The following is a 17,846-nucleotide window of genomic DNA, read 5'->3' on the forward strand; positions in this document are numbered from 1 at the left end:
TCTGAAAAAAATCGTTGCTCTACATAAAGATGGCCTAGGCTATAAAAAGATTGCCAAGACCCTGAAACTGAGCTGCAGCACGGTAGCCAAGACCATACAGTGGTTTAACAGGACAGGTTCCACTCAGAACAAGCCTTACCATGGTCGACCAAAGAAGTTGAGTGCACGTGCTCAGCGTCATAGCCAGAGGTTGTCTTTGGGAAATAGACATATGAGTGCTGCCAGCATTGCTGCAGAGGTTGAAGGGGTGGGGGTCAGCCTGTCAGTGCTCAGACCATACGCCACACACTGCATCAAATTGGTCTGCATGGCTGTCGTCCCAGAAGGAAGCCTCTTCTAAAGATGATGCACAAGAAAGCCTGCAAACAGTTTGCTGAAGACAAGCTGACTAAGGACATGAATTTCTGGAACCACGTCCTGTGGTCTGATGAGATCAAGATAAACTTATTTGGTTCAGATGGTGTCAAGCGTTTGTGGCGGCAACCAGGTGAGGAGTACAAAGACAAGTGTGTCTTGCCTACAGTCAAGCATGGTGGTGGGAGTGTCATGGTCTGAAGCTGCATGAGCGCTGCCGGCACTGGGGAGCTACAGTTCATTGAGGGAAACATGAATGCCAACATGTACTGTGACATACTGAAGCTGAGCACGATTATAACATGATAGTGACACCAAACAAACCTCCAAGATGACCACCGCATTGCTAAAGAAGCTGAGGGTAAAGGTGATGGACTGGCCAAGCATGTCTCCAGACCTAAACCCTTTTGAGCATTTGTGGGGCATCCTCAAACGGAAGGTGGAGGAGCGCAAGGTCTCTAACATCCACCAGCTCCGTGATGTCATCATGGAGGAGTGGAAGAGGACTCCAGTGGAAACTTGTGAAGCTCTGGTGAACTCCATGCCCAAGAGGGTTAAGGCAGTGCTGGAAAATAATGGTGGCCACACAAAATAATGACACTTTGGGCCCAATTTGGACATTTTCACTTAGGGGTGTACTTACTTTTGTTGCCAGCGGTTTAGACATTAATGACTGTGTGTTGAGTTATTTTGAGGGGACAGCAAATTTACACTGTTATACAAGCTGCACACTCACTACTTTACATTGTAGCAAAGTGTAATTTCTTCAGTGTTGTCACATGAAAAGATATAATAAAATATTTACAAAAATGTGAGGGGTGTACTCACTTTTGTGAGATACTGTATGTCATTAGAGGTTTCCTTTAAATCCCAATATAGAAAAAAATAAGGAAGGGGGAATACCTTCTGTCTTGAATTCCCGCTGAAAAATAACTCTTCCAGTGCCTAGGCACCCCTGTTCTTTAGCCTCATAGCAGTATATCTGCAGTGTGAGATCATCCAAGGAACTGCTGTCAGACTGCTGGTCTCAGGAGATTTGGAGTAAGATTTAGTGTGCTGTGCTGCTCACTGTTCTCCTTGCTGGAGGCTCTGACATGAGGAAGCAAAGACCCGCCTTTACCAAGGTGGCCGCCTCCACACAGAGGCACAATGCAGAACAATCGGGCACAGGCATAAGAGGGGCTTGATCTCCTTTTATTAAAGTCCAAGATTATGAGTGACCATCTTATCCATTAACCTGAATCCCTTTGATGAGGCTGCTCCCATGTAACAAAAGAACCCCCAAACAGAGGGAGGGTTGAGAAAAATCTAGATATGTGAAACATAGCAAGGGCACCACACCAATGGTATTAGATAGATTTTATAATAAATAATATTATATAAAAGAGCCAATGTGTTTTGAGGGGTTTACACCTTCCCCCTTTTTCGGGGCTTAAATATAATCTAGGAGTCTAGGAATTGCTGAAGTCACATTATATTAAAGCCCTGATGAAAGAGCGTGTGAACCCCTGAAATGTGTTGGCTATTTAATATTTTGGAATATTGAATAAATTATTCTTCTTGTCTCTATTGCATAACACTTGCTATGTTATCTACAGTTCGGAACAAGTCATAGTAAGTCAGTAATGGGGAAAGGGCAACTGCCGGGAGACCACAGGCAGTATTGCTGACCAATCCTGTCTCCACTGGGTGCTCCTCTTCAAATTGTGCATTTTCTAGTTGAAGTAATAACAATTATTAGGTTTACTGACCGGCTTTCTTATAAAGCTCAGCACAGGGAAAGGTAAATAACAAAACAATTACATAATTCTGCTTCATATTACCGCTGAAAGCTCTGATGGTCTACATACACCTTAAAGTGGACCTGTCATCAGATATACATTTTAATGTTAAGTGTCACATGTTCAGTAAGGTGTCAGTATAACCTTTCTGGAGGGCCGGTGTTTGAGTGCCATCTGTGTGGCCACATGCCCAGCCCCAGCAGCATGGAAAGCAGAGAGCTGGAAGTCACATGCTTGGAACAAATGGAACCCAGGAGTGATATGAGAGGACAGCTCTGGGGCCATGAAGGTGGTGGAAAGAAGCTGGTCACCATTGTCCATAACATGTCCCTGTACTGGGTGTGGTGTCCACCCTGTACATTGTATTTAGTCTGAATTATCATCATCATTGGGTATGTAATAATGTATATACAATATATTATGAGGTGTATAGCTCCATCAAATTGGCAAGGGGCTCCAAGGGCATTTCATGGTGGACATGGCTACAACGTCCCTATTTGCTTCACAGAGTTTTGGGGTTTGTCAACCCTCATTGTCATCACACTGGTTAGTTAGATGGGGGGGGGGGGGGGGGGCTTATGATGAGGTATTTTTAGGGTGCATAGTTATATGAGGAGGGAGCTTATGAGGTACACTCAAGGTAGGTAGGGGTACAAGAATAGGGCTTCTGATAAGGTACATCCAAGTTACCGATATCTATAAGAATGGGCCTTTTGATAAGGTACATCCAAGTTATTGGGATGTATAAAAACAGGGCTTTTGATAAGGTACATCAAAGTTATGAGAAATTATAAGAAAAAACAAACTCCATGCCAAATAAAATATAAGTGAAAAAAAATTGTGGAAATTGTTACATAGTAAGCTGATCCCCAAGTTGAGCAAAAAACAAATTTTTCTTTTGATCAATTTGTATGTATGTAGGTAGGGGGCGCTAGTGGTTAACAATGAAAAGACAAAACAGAGTGACACAGCTAAGTCTCAATGTAAAAAACTTTTCACAGACAAAGGACATAAATGGTGAAAAATAAAATAAAAATAATATCATACAATGAAAAACGTGATAATGGTAAAGTCCCAATGGTTGAATAAACATGATAAGACAGTGGAGCGAAAAAATCATAGATTGGTTCCTCAATATATACAAATGGAAAATCCTTCACCAAGAGTTAAAGTGCACCTTGCAGTGGTAGATAGACATCTGCTTACCAAATACCAATGACTCCTTTAGTTAAAAAGAGCTTTTGATAAGGTACATCCAAGTTACTGATATCTATAAAAACAGGGATTTTAAAAAGTTACATCCAAGTTACCGATATCTATAAGAATGGGGCTTTTGATGAGTTACACCCAAGTTACCGAGATTTTAAAAAACGGGGCTTTTGATAAGGTACTTATGGTTAGGCACATCTGAGGTACTTTTATTACAGCCATTTAAGTTGTACTGACAATTCATACAGAACTTTACATACTATTCATTTACATTGATTCCCGCCCTTAAAGGGCTTACAATCAACGGACTCACATACACACATAGGCCAATTAATCTACCAGCATGTCTTTGGAGCATGGGAGGAAACCTGCAAAGGCACAGTATGCAAACTCCATGCAGATAGTGTCCTGGTCTGGATTTGAACCAGAGACCCCTGTGCTGCAAGGCAGAAGTGCTAACCACAGAGCCACTGTGCTGCCTGTGTGTGGGAACTGGGCTTATCATGAGGTACATCCAAGGTAACTTAAAGCGAACCTTCAGTAATTTTTTTCAACTTTCCAGGAAGGGAGGGGGATGAGTCATAAGAGAGCCAATGAGAGCTGCAGAGCCGGAGGTGTGCCTGTCTAAATCCAGGAAGTGGAAAAGGTAGCAGCTTCAGCTGCCCACAGTTAAAATGGTTGCAGCCAGACTTAGTGGAGGGAGATTTCTGCAGCATATTTTTTTTGCAAGTACAGAGTCACAGTATGTATAAAATAATATGCAAAGTGGTTGGAGGGAAGCTTCAGAATCGCAAAGATGTTTTTATTACAAATTATGTGAGCAGACTGCAGTTCCGCTTTAAGGGACTTGGTAAATGAGATCTGGGGTGGCATGATATTGTTCAATACTAAGCCACACCAGATTATGTATGGCACATGTGTGAGATCAGGTGAGGTTTCCCTGGAAGGCAGTGGTGCCTTAGTCTTCCCAGGGTGCTCCTGTGCTGCCCAGGCCACATCACCACTGCCTCAGGGATTTTTTTAAATATAAGAAATGGCCTGGGTGATGTTTATGGATGAGCATGGAGTGATGTGTGAGCCATCAGTTTTTTTCTGTTTGGGGGGAAAGGTTCACTTTAATATAACAAACTAATACCTATATGTTTTTTTTAGGACAGACAAGGCAATCCATAGACAAAGAATATAACAAAACAAATAATGCATTTTTTTCTACTTCGATCAGTGTTCATTAAAAAAACAAAAAAACAGTATGACTGTAGATAAAAAAAAGTATACATTTTATTCTATAATGTGTCCCGTTCAAAATGATGAGGTTAATTATGACTTTAATACAAAGCATTGCAAAAGTTAGTTTACAAATGAAAAAAGTATTTTTTTCCGTTTTAGTTTTTTTTTTTTTACAATAAAAAAATAAAATAGTATTTGTTACAAAAATAGAGATACACAAAACATCAGCATAAAAATAAAATCCCAGGGAAGAAGGGGAAGAGGGAATTAATTAGGGCCTGATTATGGCAAACTAAGGGCTAAAAAAGGGGTTAAATCAGGAAAATATTTCTTTACTTGATTTGCAGATAATGGAAACCGAATAAATAAAACGTAACACTGTTACTTTGTGTCTGCCTTTCATTGCGCCTAAATGTCAGCATACATGTGGTACTAGACTGCACCCTAACCCAACCCATAGGTTCTGAGATAGCTAAAAATTAAAGGCTAGAGAAGACCACATCCATTCACTCATATATCCCCAAGAACTACTATGCCAGAATGATTCCTCCTGTCTAATTTTCTTACCTACCGCCCTCATGTGGTGTCCACCCAGGTTAAGCCATTCCTGGTGCAGTCTCATCCCTTCAGCTATTAATTGTGCCTACATGGGTAGGAGCCCCTTTCTGTGGATCTTTTTGGGGCAGGTTCATATGTCCATGTCATGATCCAGCCACGTGGGAGGAGGTCTGGGTCTAATTTGCAGAAACATTGATCCAGCCAGGGAAAAGTGAGTTTAGAAAATGCCAGACATTGTAGCAATAAAGCAGGCTTTCTCAACCTTTTCAACACAGAGGAACCCTTGAAATAACTTTCCGGTCTCAGGGAACCCCAGCTAAATATTAGTTTATCTACAACTCATGACACATTAGTGTGATGGTCAGTGGGATGAATGCTCCTTACACTTGTGGTCATTGGGAAGAATTACCCCCTTACAAATAGCTAAAATGATCAATGGTGTCAGTGGGAACTTATCCGAGAGGCAGAAATTTCTCCCTGCTCAAGGAACCCCTAACAACCTCTGGAGGAACCCTAGGGATCCATGGAACTCTGGTTGAGAAACCCTGCAATAAAGTGTCAAGAAGTTAATTTAGAATATAACATTTTTTACAGTACGCATTCACGGAAAGGCCAAATGTTTTATCTGCGTGTCCACACAGAGAGGGGTGGTTTGGGTCCCCTGTATTCCTCACTCAACACCAGCCGATGCATCTGAATGGCAGGTTGGCACAGACTAGGTGTAAACTCTCACTTGGCTTTTTTTGAGACAATTGTATATTTCAATCTTCAAACTCTGTAAAAGAAAAAGTAATAATCCATCATTTCCATCCTGTGCAGCACACGGTCATAAAACCTTTTGTAGAAGCCTGATGGCACAAAAAAAAAGGTTGCTCAACATCGTAGGTACTAGTTTTTTGGTAAAATATGGGGAGGTTCTTAATATTTGGGTCTTTTTATGGGTCTACTTGTTTTGGTAGGTGTTAAGCATCAGTATTTTGACTCTATGCATATCTGAGGGGTCCTATCGATGTGTGTGTGTGTGTGTGTGTGTGGGGGGGGGGGGTATGGTCTACATCCGCATGTTTCAGACTGTGGAGACTGTTGTGTGTGTAGTTGTATTGTATCTTCCGTGCCTATATTTTTATTTTTCCTATATTGTAGGTTGTGAATCACTGCTATGCTGTGTTGAATTGCACCCTGTGGCTGAAATTCTGTGGTTGGGTTATCATTGAATATTAAGCAAAATAACAATAAACCTGCGCTTACAAACAATAAAATTCACAAGCAGCTGACACAATACACTGGTAGCAAAATTACATAAAAAAACACAAAAGGGTGCAATACTAAAGAATTATCCAAAAGTGTTTAAAAGAGAGTTCATGATAAGAGGAGTCCAGATAATGTGAAACCCAAATGGTGATACCTCTTACCGTTAACTGTGGACCACCAGATATAGCGGACACTTGCGCTTATGCTCCCTCCACTTCAAATAGATTCCACCTTACAAGGGCTCCAATCGAGTGTGTAATGCCAGCAAAGCAGAGAAACATCTCATGGTGCAGTATATTCAATACAAATTTTTTAATAAAAAGCCAAATCCAAAATACACACTCACCATGTGTGAGAGATAAACATGCATGTACATCAATAATAACGACAAGAATGTTTCCAACCCTCAAGATGGCCGACCTCCATGCGGGGCGACGTCACGTGCTCCACCCAATGCATTTCGTCATAAAGGCATCACCAGGGGCATGGTCTCACATGTGTTCAGGGCCTTATATATAGAAAGGGGTGGAAATTAGTTAATCAGTGAATGTGTGTTCCAAGAACATTCCCATAGCCAGAACCGCGGTCTGAGCATGATGTTCCTGTCATCTATAACGTGGATGGATATGATAGGAATATCATGCTCAGACCACGGACTGATGGCATGCAACCCAACTGTTGTATATATTCAGAATGTATAATGCGCTGATATTAACCTCCCAATATAACACTGTGTGATCTCTTAATGATTAATCAGTGAATCATGTTCAAAATAATCAAATGGAGCCTATTATAAATAACATAACATCCTTCACCATAACAAAATCCTATAACTGAATATCAATGTGATAATAAACTATTGAACATAATTAAAAAGAGAAAAATAAAGATGAGATATATTAATGTGATGAACCACAGTGCACAGGTATCTCAATAGGACAGCATACTGCTGTGAAAAAATAATGTCTTTGGTGATTTGATGAATATAAACAGGTTTCAATGAGTAATCCCCAGTGATAGCTGGCTTGCTCATATATTCAGCTGCTCATTAGCATGGGCTGGCTTCTGCCTTTAAAAGAACTTCCACAGTATGAAACAACAAAAAAAGAAAGACCATTGCGCAGGCAGTGTGATATGTAATCCTTATAAACTAAGGGTAATAATTCACTCACACTTTTCAGCAGAATAAATCGCATATGGTAAGGTCAGTTGCATACAGCTAACAGCTGGGATCTCCTCACACGCCAACAGTGTACACACTGCACTGCTTGTCACTGGCTCTTCCCGACCGGTTTCATCACTAGACACGTGACTTTTTCAAAGGTGACCATGTGACCACCTGCTTAGTATTCATAGTGTGCATGCCGGTTGCCATAAGGACCAGGGAGTGTAATGCATCATCATACTGCTATATGCAGTCTGCACTACATTTAAACAACATAATATCCATACAAAGTAACAATCTAATACATGTACATACATAATTTTTACAATAAAACATATATTTAAAAACATAATTGCAACCCTACCCTAAGGCCCATTTAAATACATGAAGTAGATATAACCTAGGAACTCCCTCCAGTGGTGAACCAATGGAATTACATCTCTACATAATTATCCCCTAATGAGCTAAGGGTAAATGGATGTGTATGAGATAGAAAGATGCTAGAAACACGCTGAAAACAAAAAAAAATCGCAAAAAAAAATTTTTTTGACAAAAATATTTTAAAAATATATAATAAAATTATTAAAAATATTTTAAAATATTAGAACTTGTTTTGGAGGAGCAGATGTCAAGAGATATGTTAAAAATCCGAAATAAAACAATTTATATCAAAATCTATATTTAAGCCAAAAGGTGCAAGAGTAGCCATTTCAAAAATCCATTTTGATTCGTTTTTACTTAATTCTCTCACTTTATTACTACCCCGCCAGTGCGGTTTATATTTTTCAATGGCCCAAAAATTTCAATAACGCAGGGTCTTTGTCATGATATAGAGCAAAATGGCGTGACACACTGTGTTTTGGAAAACCTTTTTCAATATTCTGTATGTGCTCCCGAATGCGTTTCCACATAGGGCGTTTCGTTCTTCCCACATACTGTAGGGAGCACAGACATTGTAATACATACACCACCCCCTCAGTTCTACATGACACAAAATCTTTGTTTTTACTGGTAGATGTGAAATTGATGCATTTTTGACCATTTTGCTTTGTATTTCTACAAGCATAGCATCTTTTACATGGAAAGAAACCCTTTCTTTGAAAAAAATGTGAACCCCTGTGAGATTTTTAGAGGGTCCAAAACATTTTTCACTATTATATCCCTTAAAGTTGGTGCCTTTCTATAAACAAATTTTGGTTTCTCTGGTAAAATACTACATAATTGGTGATCCGCTAAAAGTAGTGACCAATGCTTTTTAAATATATGCTCGATTTGCCTATGAATATTATAATCCAGAATCATATTAATCTCTTGGTACTGTGTGGTTTTCTTTTGTTTGTCTCTAATTAATTCTTCCCTTGAGAGCTCCGATACCTCCTTGATTTTATCTTCTATAAAATCATTATTATACCCCTTTTGAACAAATCTCCTTCCGATAATATTAGCTTGTTCCAAAAAAGTGCTTTTATCAGTGCAATTTCTTCTTAGACGTATTAGTTGCCCCTTCAGAATGTTAATCAGCCAGGGATCAAAGTGACAGCTGTCCACAGGGATATAACTATTCCTCTCGACTGGTTTAAAAAAAGTTTTTGTTGGGAATCCATTCTTAGTTAATTGTATATTCAGATCCAGGAAATGTATAGATGTATTACTGATTTCATAGGTAAGCTTGATATTTTTTTGATTGTCATTCAGTTTTTCCAAAAATTCCGTTCATCCCCATTACATAATATTATACAATCATCTATAAATCTTCGATGCATTATCAATTGTGGGGGGGGTATTTGAGTGCACTGCATATTCCTCCCATTCGGCCATAAAAATATTAGCCACGCTTGGGACATATTTAGCACCCATTGCAATACCATTAGGTTGCCTATAAAATACTGAGTTATACCAAAAATAATTATGTTGTAAACCAAATGCCAAACATCTTAAAATAAATCTTTTCTGTTTAGAAATGATATTACTATATCTATCCATGGCCCATCTCGAGGCTTGTATGACCTCCTGATGGCCTATGCTTGTATACAAAGACAAAACGTCTGCTGTGGCTAACAAATATTTTTGATCTGGCCTGATTTCAATGTTATTCAATTCCTGAATCAAGTGCTTGGTGTCCCTTAGATAAGCTGGTGTTGGTGGGACTTATGCCCCGTACACACGGTCGGATTTTTCGATGGAAAATGTCCGATCGGAGCGTGTTGTCGGACATTCCGACCGTGTGTGGGCTCCATCAGACATTTTCCATCGGATTTTCCGACACACAAAGTTGGAGAGCAGGATATAAAATTTTCCGACAACAAAATCCGTTGTCGGAAATTCCGATCGTGTGTACACAAATCCGACGGACAAAGTGCCACGCATGCTCAGAATAAATAAAGAGATGAAAGCTATTGGCCACTGCCGCATTTATAGTCCCGACGTATGTGTTTTATGTCACCGCATTCAGAATGATCAGATTTTCCGACAACTTTGTGTGATCGTGTGTATGCAAGACAAGTTTGAGCCAACATCCGTCGGAAAAAATCCTAGGATTTTGTTGTCGAAATGTCCGAACAAAGTCCGACCGTGTGTACGGGGCATAATGGTTGCAAAAAATTGTCCACATATTCCCCTAATCTTGCATTTATAGAATGTATACCATTTATTATTGGCCGTCCCGGCGGATTCTTCTGATCCTTATGGAGCTTTGGTATTGTGTAAATAATAGGCACCCTGCATGTATCTGGTAGGAGATATTTTTCCTCCTTTTTGGTTAATATATTCTTTTTGCTTCTTTTTAGTATCAACTCCTGTAATTCACTTTTATATTCTCTAGTGGGACTTCCTCTCAGTTTTATATATGTATTCTGATCATTCAGTTGTCCTTGAAGTTCATTGTTGTAGTATTCTTTTGATAAAACCACAATTGCACCTCCTTTATCGGCCGGTCTCACTACCACATTGTTATTATCCTCCAATTCTTTGATTCCTTTTCTAATCTCTTGCAGATCTTTCGTTCTTTTAATTTTAAGCTTATCTACCTCTTGTGTCACCATTTTGTTAAAAACTCAAAGACTTTTTGAGTTATTTAAAAAGACTCTTTATCATAAAAATACACATATATCATTTTTCCAGCAAGTACTGGGCTTATGAAGCACAAGTCACTTTGTCAATCGTTTAAGCACTAGTCACTTTATGATTTTAGTATAATTAGCACTTTTTGCACCTAGATAGCCATAATGCAATGGTATGTGATATAGGATCCCGACCTTTTCACTTATAACTAATATTTAGCACAAGGCACTTTATCTATAAGCATCCACTTATTTGCAATTAGCAAATAATTTTTCACTTTCATTTTGGGAATATGCAATATAAATCTGCGGCTTCCATTTGCGTATCTTACCATTCCCACCTGGAATTAATATCCAGGAGGGGCTGCCTACACCCCTTTTTACTAACCCAACAAAACAGCCGCCAGAGGGTGTAGTACAATTGGAAAGCAAATATAAATCGTATTTTTAAGGCTATATCACATACCGGATCTCATACATTCACTTTGCACTTTTAATATTTTATATTTTTTTATTTTGTCCACGTAATATGTTTTAAATCAGTTTTGATCGCAAAGAAGTCACTTTTAGCACCATACTGTGTCTTAGGTTCACATACACAATACCCTAGACTTTTGCAAGACAACACATACAATTTAAAATATTTAGCCCTTAGATCTCAATTAGGCCATTATACAAGGCAAAGGAGGTTAGCCAATTATAAAAATTGCACCACACCAGAGCAGCGCCATACCTACATTTGTCTTTTGTTCTCATGGCCTTAATATAGAGTGGGATATTAATGCTTTCATAAACAATGGATACATTTCTCTGATTACATCTATTGTACCACACTGTATATATATTGAGACCCAGAGTTTTATTATATTTTTTTATATCTTATATTTTTTATGAATAGTTTTATGCATGGTTTTTGTTTTCTTAAATCCTCAATTTTTAGGTTTTATTTGGTTGTATTATCATATGATTGATATACATAATATATTGCTCTAAATGTTTTCAACCACAAGATGACGATAACCTTGAATGGCTATACATTCCTCATGTTTATCCACTGTTTTTATCTCAAATTCACAATTTAAAGCGGGATTCCGGCCACGGAAATTTTTTTTTTAAAGTCAGCAGCTACAAACACTGTAGCTGCTGACTTTAAATAAGTAGACTTACCTGTCCTGGGTGCCTGCGATGTCGGCCGCCCGAGGCCGACCCGTCCCTCGGCTCTCGGGTCCCGGCACCGCCATCCTAAGTAAGGGAAACAGGCAGTGGAGTCTTACGACTTCACTGCCAGTTTCCTACTGCGCACGCGCGGGCGGCGCTCTGTGAATGGCCCCGTGGTTTTCTGGGAACACACACAGTACTCAGAAGGCAATGGGGCCGCTCACCGAGGAGCAGGACACGCCGCGGAATAGGAAGAGGCAGATTACGAAGACTGCCTAGCAACAAGGGTTTAGGTAAGTTTAAAAAAATTTTTTTTTCAAATTTTTTTTTACAATTTTTACTCACAGGATGAACCACCTTAACACTACGTAACAAATATACGTTTCAAACAAGCAATACAAGACAAATAACATATAACATGATTAACACAGAATCGTCCAGACGCCAAGTACTCCTTCATGAAAGGCAAGTACCACTCCAGTATCTTGTGTTACCAAACTAAATATAAAAAAGAGGCAAGGTGCCCTGTGTGTAGCTTCCATTGGGTGCTCGAGCTAGATAGGTGCTGAGGGTGGAAGGATCCCTACTAGTCTATTACGTGGGTTAATATATAGTTGCCTCTTATTCCTTGGTCAAAAAGGCATAAAGAAAGGGGCCGTAGTTGGGGGGAAGAGGTCCTTGTCCTCATCAACATGGGGACAAGGTGGTTTGCCGAAGTGGATTTCCTCTGGGAAGGTACCCCAGCATTTAGAGGGCATGTAGCCAATTATGGTTCAGAAAGTGGGAGACTCATACCCCCCCCCCATCTTTGAATGTCAAGCTGCATGCTCTGATAAGGGTCTGGATTTTGGAGAGAACGTCACACTTTTTGTTTGTGGGGACTCCAATTAACATCAATATCAGGCCCTGTTTTTGGGGGTACATTCATTCTGATATTGTTTTATGTTTATTGTGTTGTTTTTCACACTAAGTGCAAGCGGCTGGGAGGAGAAGGGTTTCATTAGTAGTGCAGTAACACCTTATTATATGTTTTACCTTCATAGTTGTAGATGAATCGACAAGGTCACTTTTGTAAACTTGGTCTTCTGTATTTAATTGTAATTTCTAAACTTTAAAAAAAAATAAGCAGGAAAATGAAGATCAGAAAGTATATTTTTTTGTAATGAACAGTCCCTGCCATCACCTCTTACTGGAAAATTGGTGCAACTGTACAATATCTACGGAATCCTATGCTGGAACCAGAACTGGTGTAGATGTATAAGAGTAGTGGGACACATCAACTCTTGTTTTTTTTGTTTTTTTTTTAGTAAGCTTCAACTAAGCAGGTCACCTGCTAAAATATGAGGCTAGTTTTAATGACATTTTAGTAACGTGAAATATGCCATTTAATGCCTTTTAGCCAAAACCAGACCGCCCATCCCCCCCTTCTCTCTTCTGAACCACCTAGGTTACTGCTTCACCTTCTTGTCTGCTGTTACAAGCAATAGAATCCTGACATAACAATAATAGTATCCCAATAGCCGCACTTAAAATTACATAAAGGACCCATCAGATTCAGTACTCATCGGAAATGTCAGACTTGCATTTTTGAAGGTCTGTAAGCGCTTGTGTTACAGCCTGCTGTCTTGACACAACAGATCGCCAGCAACAGCATATCCAGAAATTGGAAGTACACAGTGGTCAACCACTTGCCTACCGGGCACTTTCACCCCCTTCTCGCCCAGGCCAATTTTCAGCTTTCAGCGCACATTGAATGACAATTGCGCGGCCATGCAGTACTACTGTACCCATATTTTTATCTTTCTTTTGGGTGGTATTTAATCACCACTGGGTTTTTTTTTGCTAAACAAACAAAAAAAGACAAAAAATGTTGAAAAAAAAAGTTTTTTCTTAGGTTAGCATTTTGCAAACTGTTAATTTTTCTCCTTCACTGATGGGCACTCATGAGGCAGCACTGATGGGCACTGATAGGCAGCAATGATAGGCAGCAATGATAGGCAGCATTGATGGGCACTGATGAGGCTTTACTGATATGCGGCACTAATGGGCACAGATTGGCAGCACTGATTTGCATTGATTTGCAGCACTGATTGGCAGCACTGATTGGCACTGATAGACAGCACCGATGGGCACTGTGGTGGCTGCACTGATCATCAGGACACTGATGATCAGTGCCCTAATAATCATTGCAGATGTCCCCTCTAACACTAGCTGGTTACCGTCTTTCTCCTCTGCACACGCTGTGACAGCGTGAGGAAAGAAATGCTGATAACCTGCAAGTATGTTTTCCCATCGTGATCAGCTGTAATTGGACATAGCTGATCACATGGTAAAGAGCTGCTTGATCAGATGTGTGTGGAGGACACAGCGATCACAGAGCATGCCGCAATGGGTGCGATCACAGAAGGGCGTCTTCTGACGCCCTCCCAGAACTGGTTGACTGCACTGTAGCTGTCATTTTGCTATAGCGCAAATGGTAAAAGTGTATGCAAACCCAACAATAAAAATGTAATATATTGCAGTTTACCAGTTCTTAGATGTGGTGGCTGCATTATCTCTTTTTTTTTTTTTTTTTGGTGATCTGGCCAGAATACACTTCCTGTCTTAGGGGGTCTTTACTCTGGATGGAGGAGACACCTTTGGACAGCAACATTATTAGGCTGGGGGATTGTAGTGTTAAATGTACTAGCAGATTTGAATGGACTTAAATACCAAACTAAAGTGGAACTCCAGCTAACACCTTTTAAACAGCTACAGCAACCGTTTCATAGAAACAATAACAATTTGGGGAATCATATTGGTTCTGGTAATGATGGTTAATTTTTAGGATCTCTGGAGACAGAGGTAGCAGAGGAACTGGCTTGGTTTAAGCTTAATAAATCAATTGGCCCCGATGGTATTGGTCCCAGAGTTCTTCAAGGTATAGTTGTTGGACCATTAACAGATGTTTTAATCAATCTCTTCTAACAAGAGAAGTTCCCCATGACTGGCGGACAGCTAATATAGTACCTATCCATAAGAAAGGCAGCAAGACAGAAACTGGTATTTATAGCCCAGTGAGTTTAACATCAGTTGGAGTCAAGTTAATGGAATCACTCCGGAAAAGAAGGACCATTCATCACTTAAAATGGGTGTAAGGTCAGAAGGTATTTTATCTTAATGCATTCTAGACATTAAGATAAAAAACCTTCTGTGTGCAGCAGCCCCCCTAATATTTACCTGAGGCCCATCTCTATCCAGCGATGTGCATGAGTGCCTCGCCCATCTGGGACTCTCCCTCCTGATTCGCTGAGACAGCAGCGGTGCCATTGGCTCCCGCTGCTGTCAATCAAAGTCAGTTAGACAATCAGGAGGGGGGGGAATCGTGTCTCTATGGCTTCATGGACACAGGAAGCTGTGACTCAACTCGGGTGCCTCCATAGCAGGCTGCTTGCTGTGGGGGCACTTGACAGGTGGGAGGGGCCAGGAGCGCTGAAGAGGGACCCAAAAAGAGGAGGATCCAGGATGCTCTGTGCAAAACCACTTCACAGAGCAGGTAAGTATAACAGGTTTGTTATCTTTATAAAAAAAAATGAACCTTTAGTATCACTTTAAAAACTCCCAATTTGCTGGACCCAAAGCAGTATGGCTTTACTGAGGGCAGATCATGTCAGACTAATCTGACTGAATTCTTTGACTATATCACTAATGTTTTGGAGCATGTGCATGCAAAAGAGTAATGTCACACATTGCTGACCAATCAAGACAGCTGAAGACTGGCACCTGGAAGAAGCTGGAGAGAAGTTGCCAGCATGGGACCTCATGAGTGTTGAAAAATTGGAGCTAAGATAAGTATTTTTGCCTTTATTTTTGCTTTAAAGTGGAATTTCACCTAAAAAGGGAAGTTCTGCTTGTTCACCTATTTCCTCCCTTCTCTTACTCTTTTGGAGGTTTTCTTTTTCAGGAAGCAAGTATCCAGCTTTGACAGGTACCCAGTCCTATTTCTGCTTGGATTGCCTAGGCAATTCGAGCAGAAGTTAGACCCCCTCCCTACTCACAACCTCCTGGGACACGTCAAAGGTCCCAGGAAGCTGCAGGACCATTCACAAAGCGCAGAGTGACCCACACTTGCACAAAAGGGAGCAGGCTGTGAAACCGCAGGAAATCGAAGCCAACTTCCCACATCTAACATGGTGGCACTGGGAACCCACAGACCGCGAAGAACTGACACGGGTAAAAACAGCCCTGGATCGGTAAGTGCATATTTATTAAAAGTCAGCAGCTACAATATTTGTAGCTGCTGAAATTTACTTTGTTTTTCCACACTGAAGATCCTCTTTAAGGACTGGTAAGCTGCAATATATTACATTTTGCTTTTTGGATCTGATGTGCCTTAAGTAACCACTAAGGTAGCCTTTCTGCTTTGCCTGAAAGTGAGGTATGCATGAGTGGCTAGTAGAGCGAGATTCTGAAGATGAGCACTATCTCTGCTGAATAGGATGTAGGATCCCATTAAATATTCTGCAGACAATTATATATTCTTAAATGCATTTTCTGCTTATGGCTTCCGTTCCATACACTTGCACCAACATTTCAAGCATCTCCATTTTCCCCAATTTGTAGCAGAACTTGATATTCACTCATTGCTTCATTGCACTATGACCCTACCTCTTACGCTGATTATGGTTGACTGCCCGCAGCGGATTTACCCTGGTGGTTACGTGTACACCACGCTAGGTGGCGTTTCTCGATGTGTCTCTGGATAGCCATGTGCATGCGCATGCACCTGGCCCATGTTGCCAGTGAGATATCGGACCATTTACCAAACTTTATAGAAACACCTCGTAAATCTGTAGGTACAGACAGATACTTGTTGATCCACCAGAAAGACACATCGGTCCTAAAGCTGGGTATCCACAAGCTGAAAATTGTCAGAAAATGGTTTGTTCGGCAGGAACCATCCAACCTTCAGTCTGTGTGTATTCAGCCAATAGCTGCGAGCGCTAATCAATGTGTCCTGGCAGGGGGGGGGGGGGGGGGGTGGTACCCCTGTCAAAACACTATATCTCAGCAGAGAGATCACCACACTAGCCTTAGAATGTGTTAGTATGGAGATCTGTATTTTTGTTCGGCCTGTTTGGTTGAACGAAGAAATACTTCCGGTGTGTACCCAGCATAAGTCCTGTTCTGGGCTAACAATACTAGATTTTATATGGACTGGGCATTGTCAGTCCTGCCCAGGTTTCTCTTGCCACACTACTAAGACCCACCTACTCTCCCATCTCCACAACATTCCATAGTCACAAGATAAGGGCTGAGAGTCACAAGATAAGGGCTGAGACATCACAGGAAGTAAGCACTGGACTACTCTAACTTTGACAAAAATAACAGGTAATTTTTGCACTTAAAATAAAGCTATAGCAAAATGTTTTCAATGGTGTATTTAACAGACCAAAAGAGATCAAAAATAGAAGTTCACTGTTAGGGTCTACATAAATTGTCTCCATAATAATTTTTAATTTATGTAGGGGTGTGTTCCCTGTAATCTTGCTGTGTCTTGTTTTTCTTTGCATTTTTGCTAATTTCTTGTCATATTTTGCATCCATCGACATAATGTACTTCATCAACCACCAGACTAAAAGAGAGTCCTGTGTCAGCTTTCCAACCCCTGGTGAGCTTATCACCAGTGCTTTTGTCCCAGCTTTTACAAAAGAGGAAGGCACTGTTCTAGAAAGGTATTTTGCCAACTCTCCCTTTCCCCTTTTGGAAGAGGTTCTGTGGGAAGGCAGTGTACCTAGACAAAGTCTCCATGCCCCTAGAGAATACTGCCCCTCCATGAGCAGCCTGTGTGCCTGGGGGGTCATGCAGACCTTAAAGATCCTACTAGAGTCACCCTGGAACAGAGCAACACCAGAACCTCCCATTTTATAGTCGCTGCACTCAAAAGGAAGCTGAAGCTGCTCCCAGATGCTGAGTTCCATCCAGTGACTAATAGCCAATAAAATTGTAGGAGCCCCTCTGAAGAGTTTGAGCATCCTACCTCATTCTGCCCCTCTGTCCTACCAAGTTGACTTACAGGATCAAAACTACATTAATATACAGACT

At 40.6% G+C, this 17,846-nt stretch overlaps 1 protein-coding gene across 6 annotated transcripts in view; it reads right to left on the bottom strand.

The window, feature by feature from the left end:
- Nucleotides 1-4,606: 4,606 nt before the first annotated feature.
- Nucleotides 4,607-17,846, bottom strand: part of LOC141106556 (NACHT, LRR and PYD domains-containing protein 3-like) — a 47,922-nt gene continuing 34,682 nt past the window's right edge. For 3 of the 6 annotated variants that reach the window (XM_073597413.1, XM_073597411.1, XM_073597412.1), the window contains 2 exons: nt 12,798-12,871; nt 4,607-5,904 (listed from right to left, as the gene is read on the bottom strand). In XM_073597413.1, coding sequence (XP_073453514.1) covers nt 12,826-12,871 — 46 coding nt within the window. In that variant the 3' untranslated portion in view covers nt 4,607-5,904; nt 12,798-12,825. Of the gene's footprint in view, nt 5,905-6,726; nt 6,889-12,797; nt 12,872-17,846 lie in introns of all 6 variants that reach the window. The other 3 variants (XR_012235740.1, XR_012235738.1, XR_012235739.1) reach the window with 3 other exon arrangements.

Source organism: Aquarana catesbeiana, linkage group LG08, assembly GCF_042186555.1.
Source record: "Aquarana catesbeiana isolate 2022-GZ linkage group LG08, ASM4218655v1, whole genome shotgun sequence".
NCBI lineage: Eukaryota > Metazoa > Chordata > Amphibia > Anura > Ranidae > Aquarana > Aquarana catesbeiana.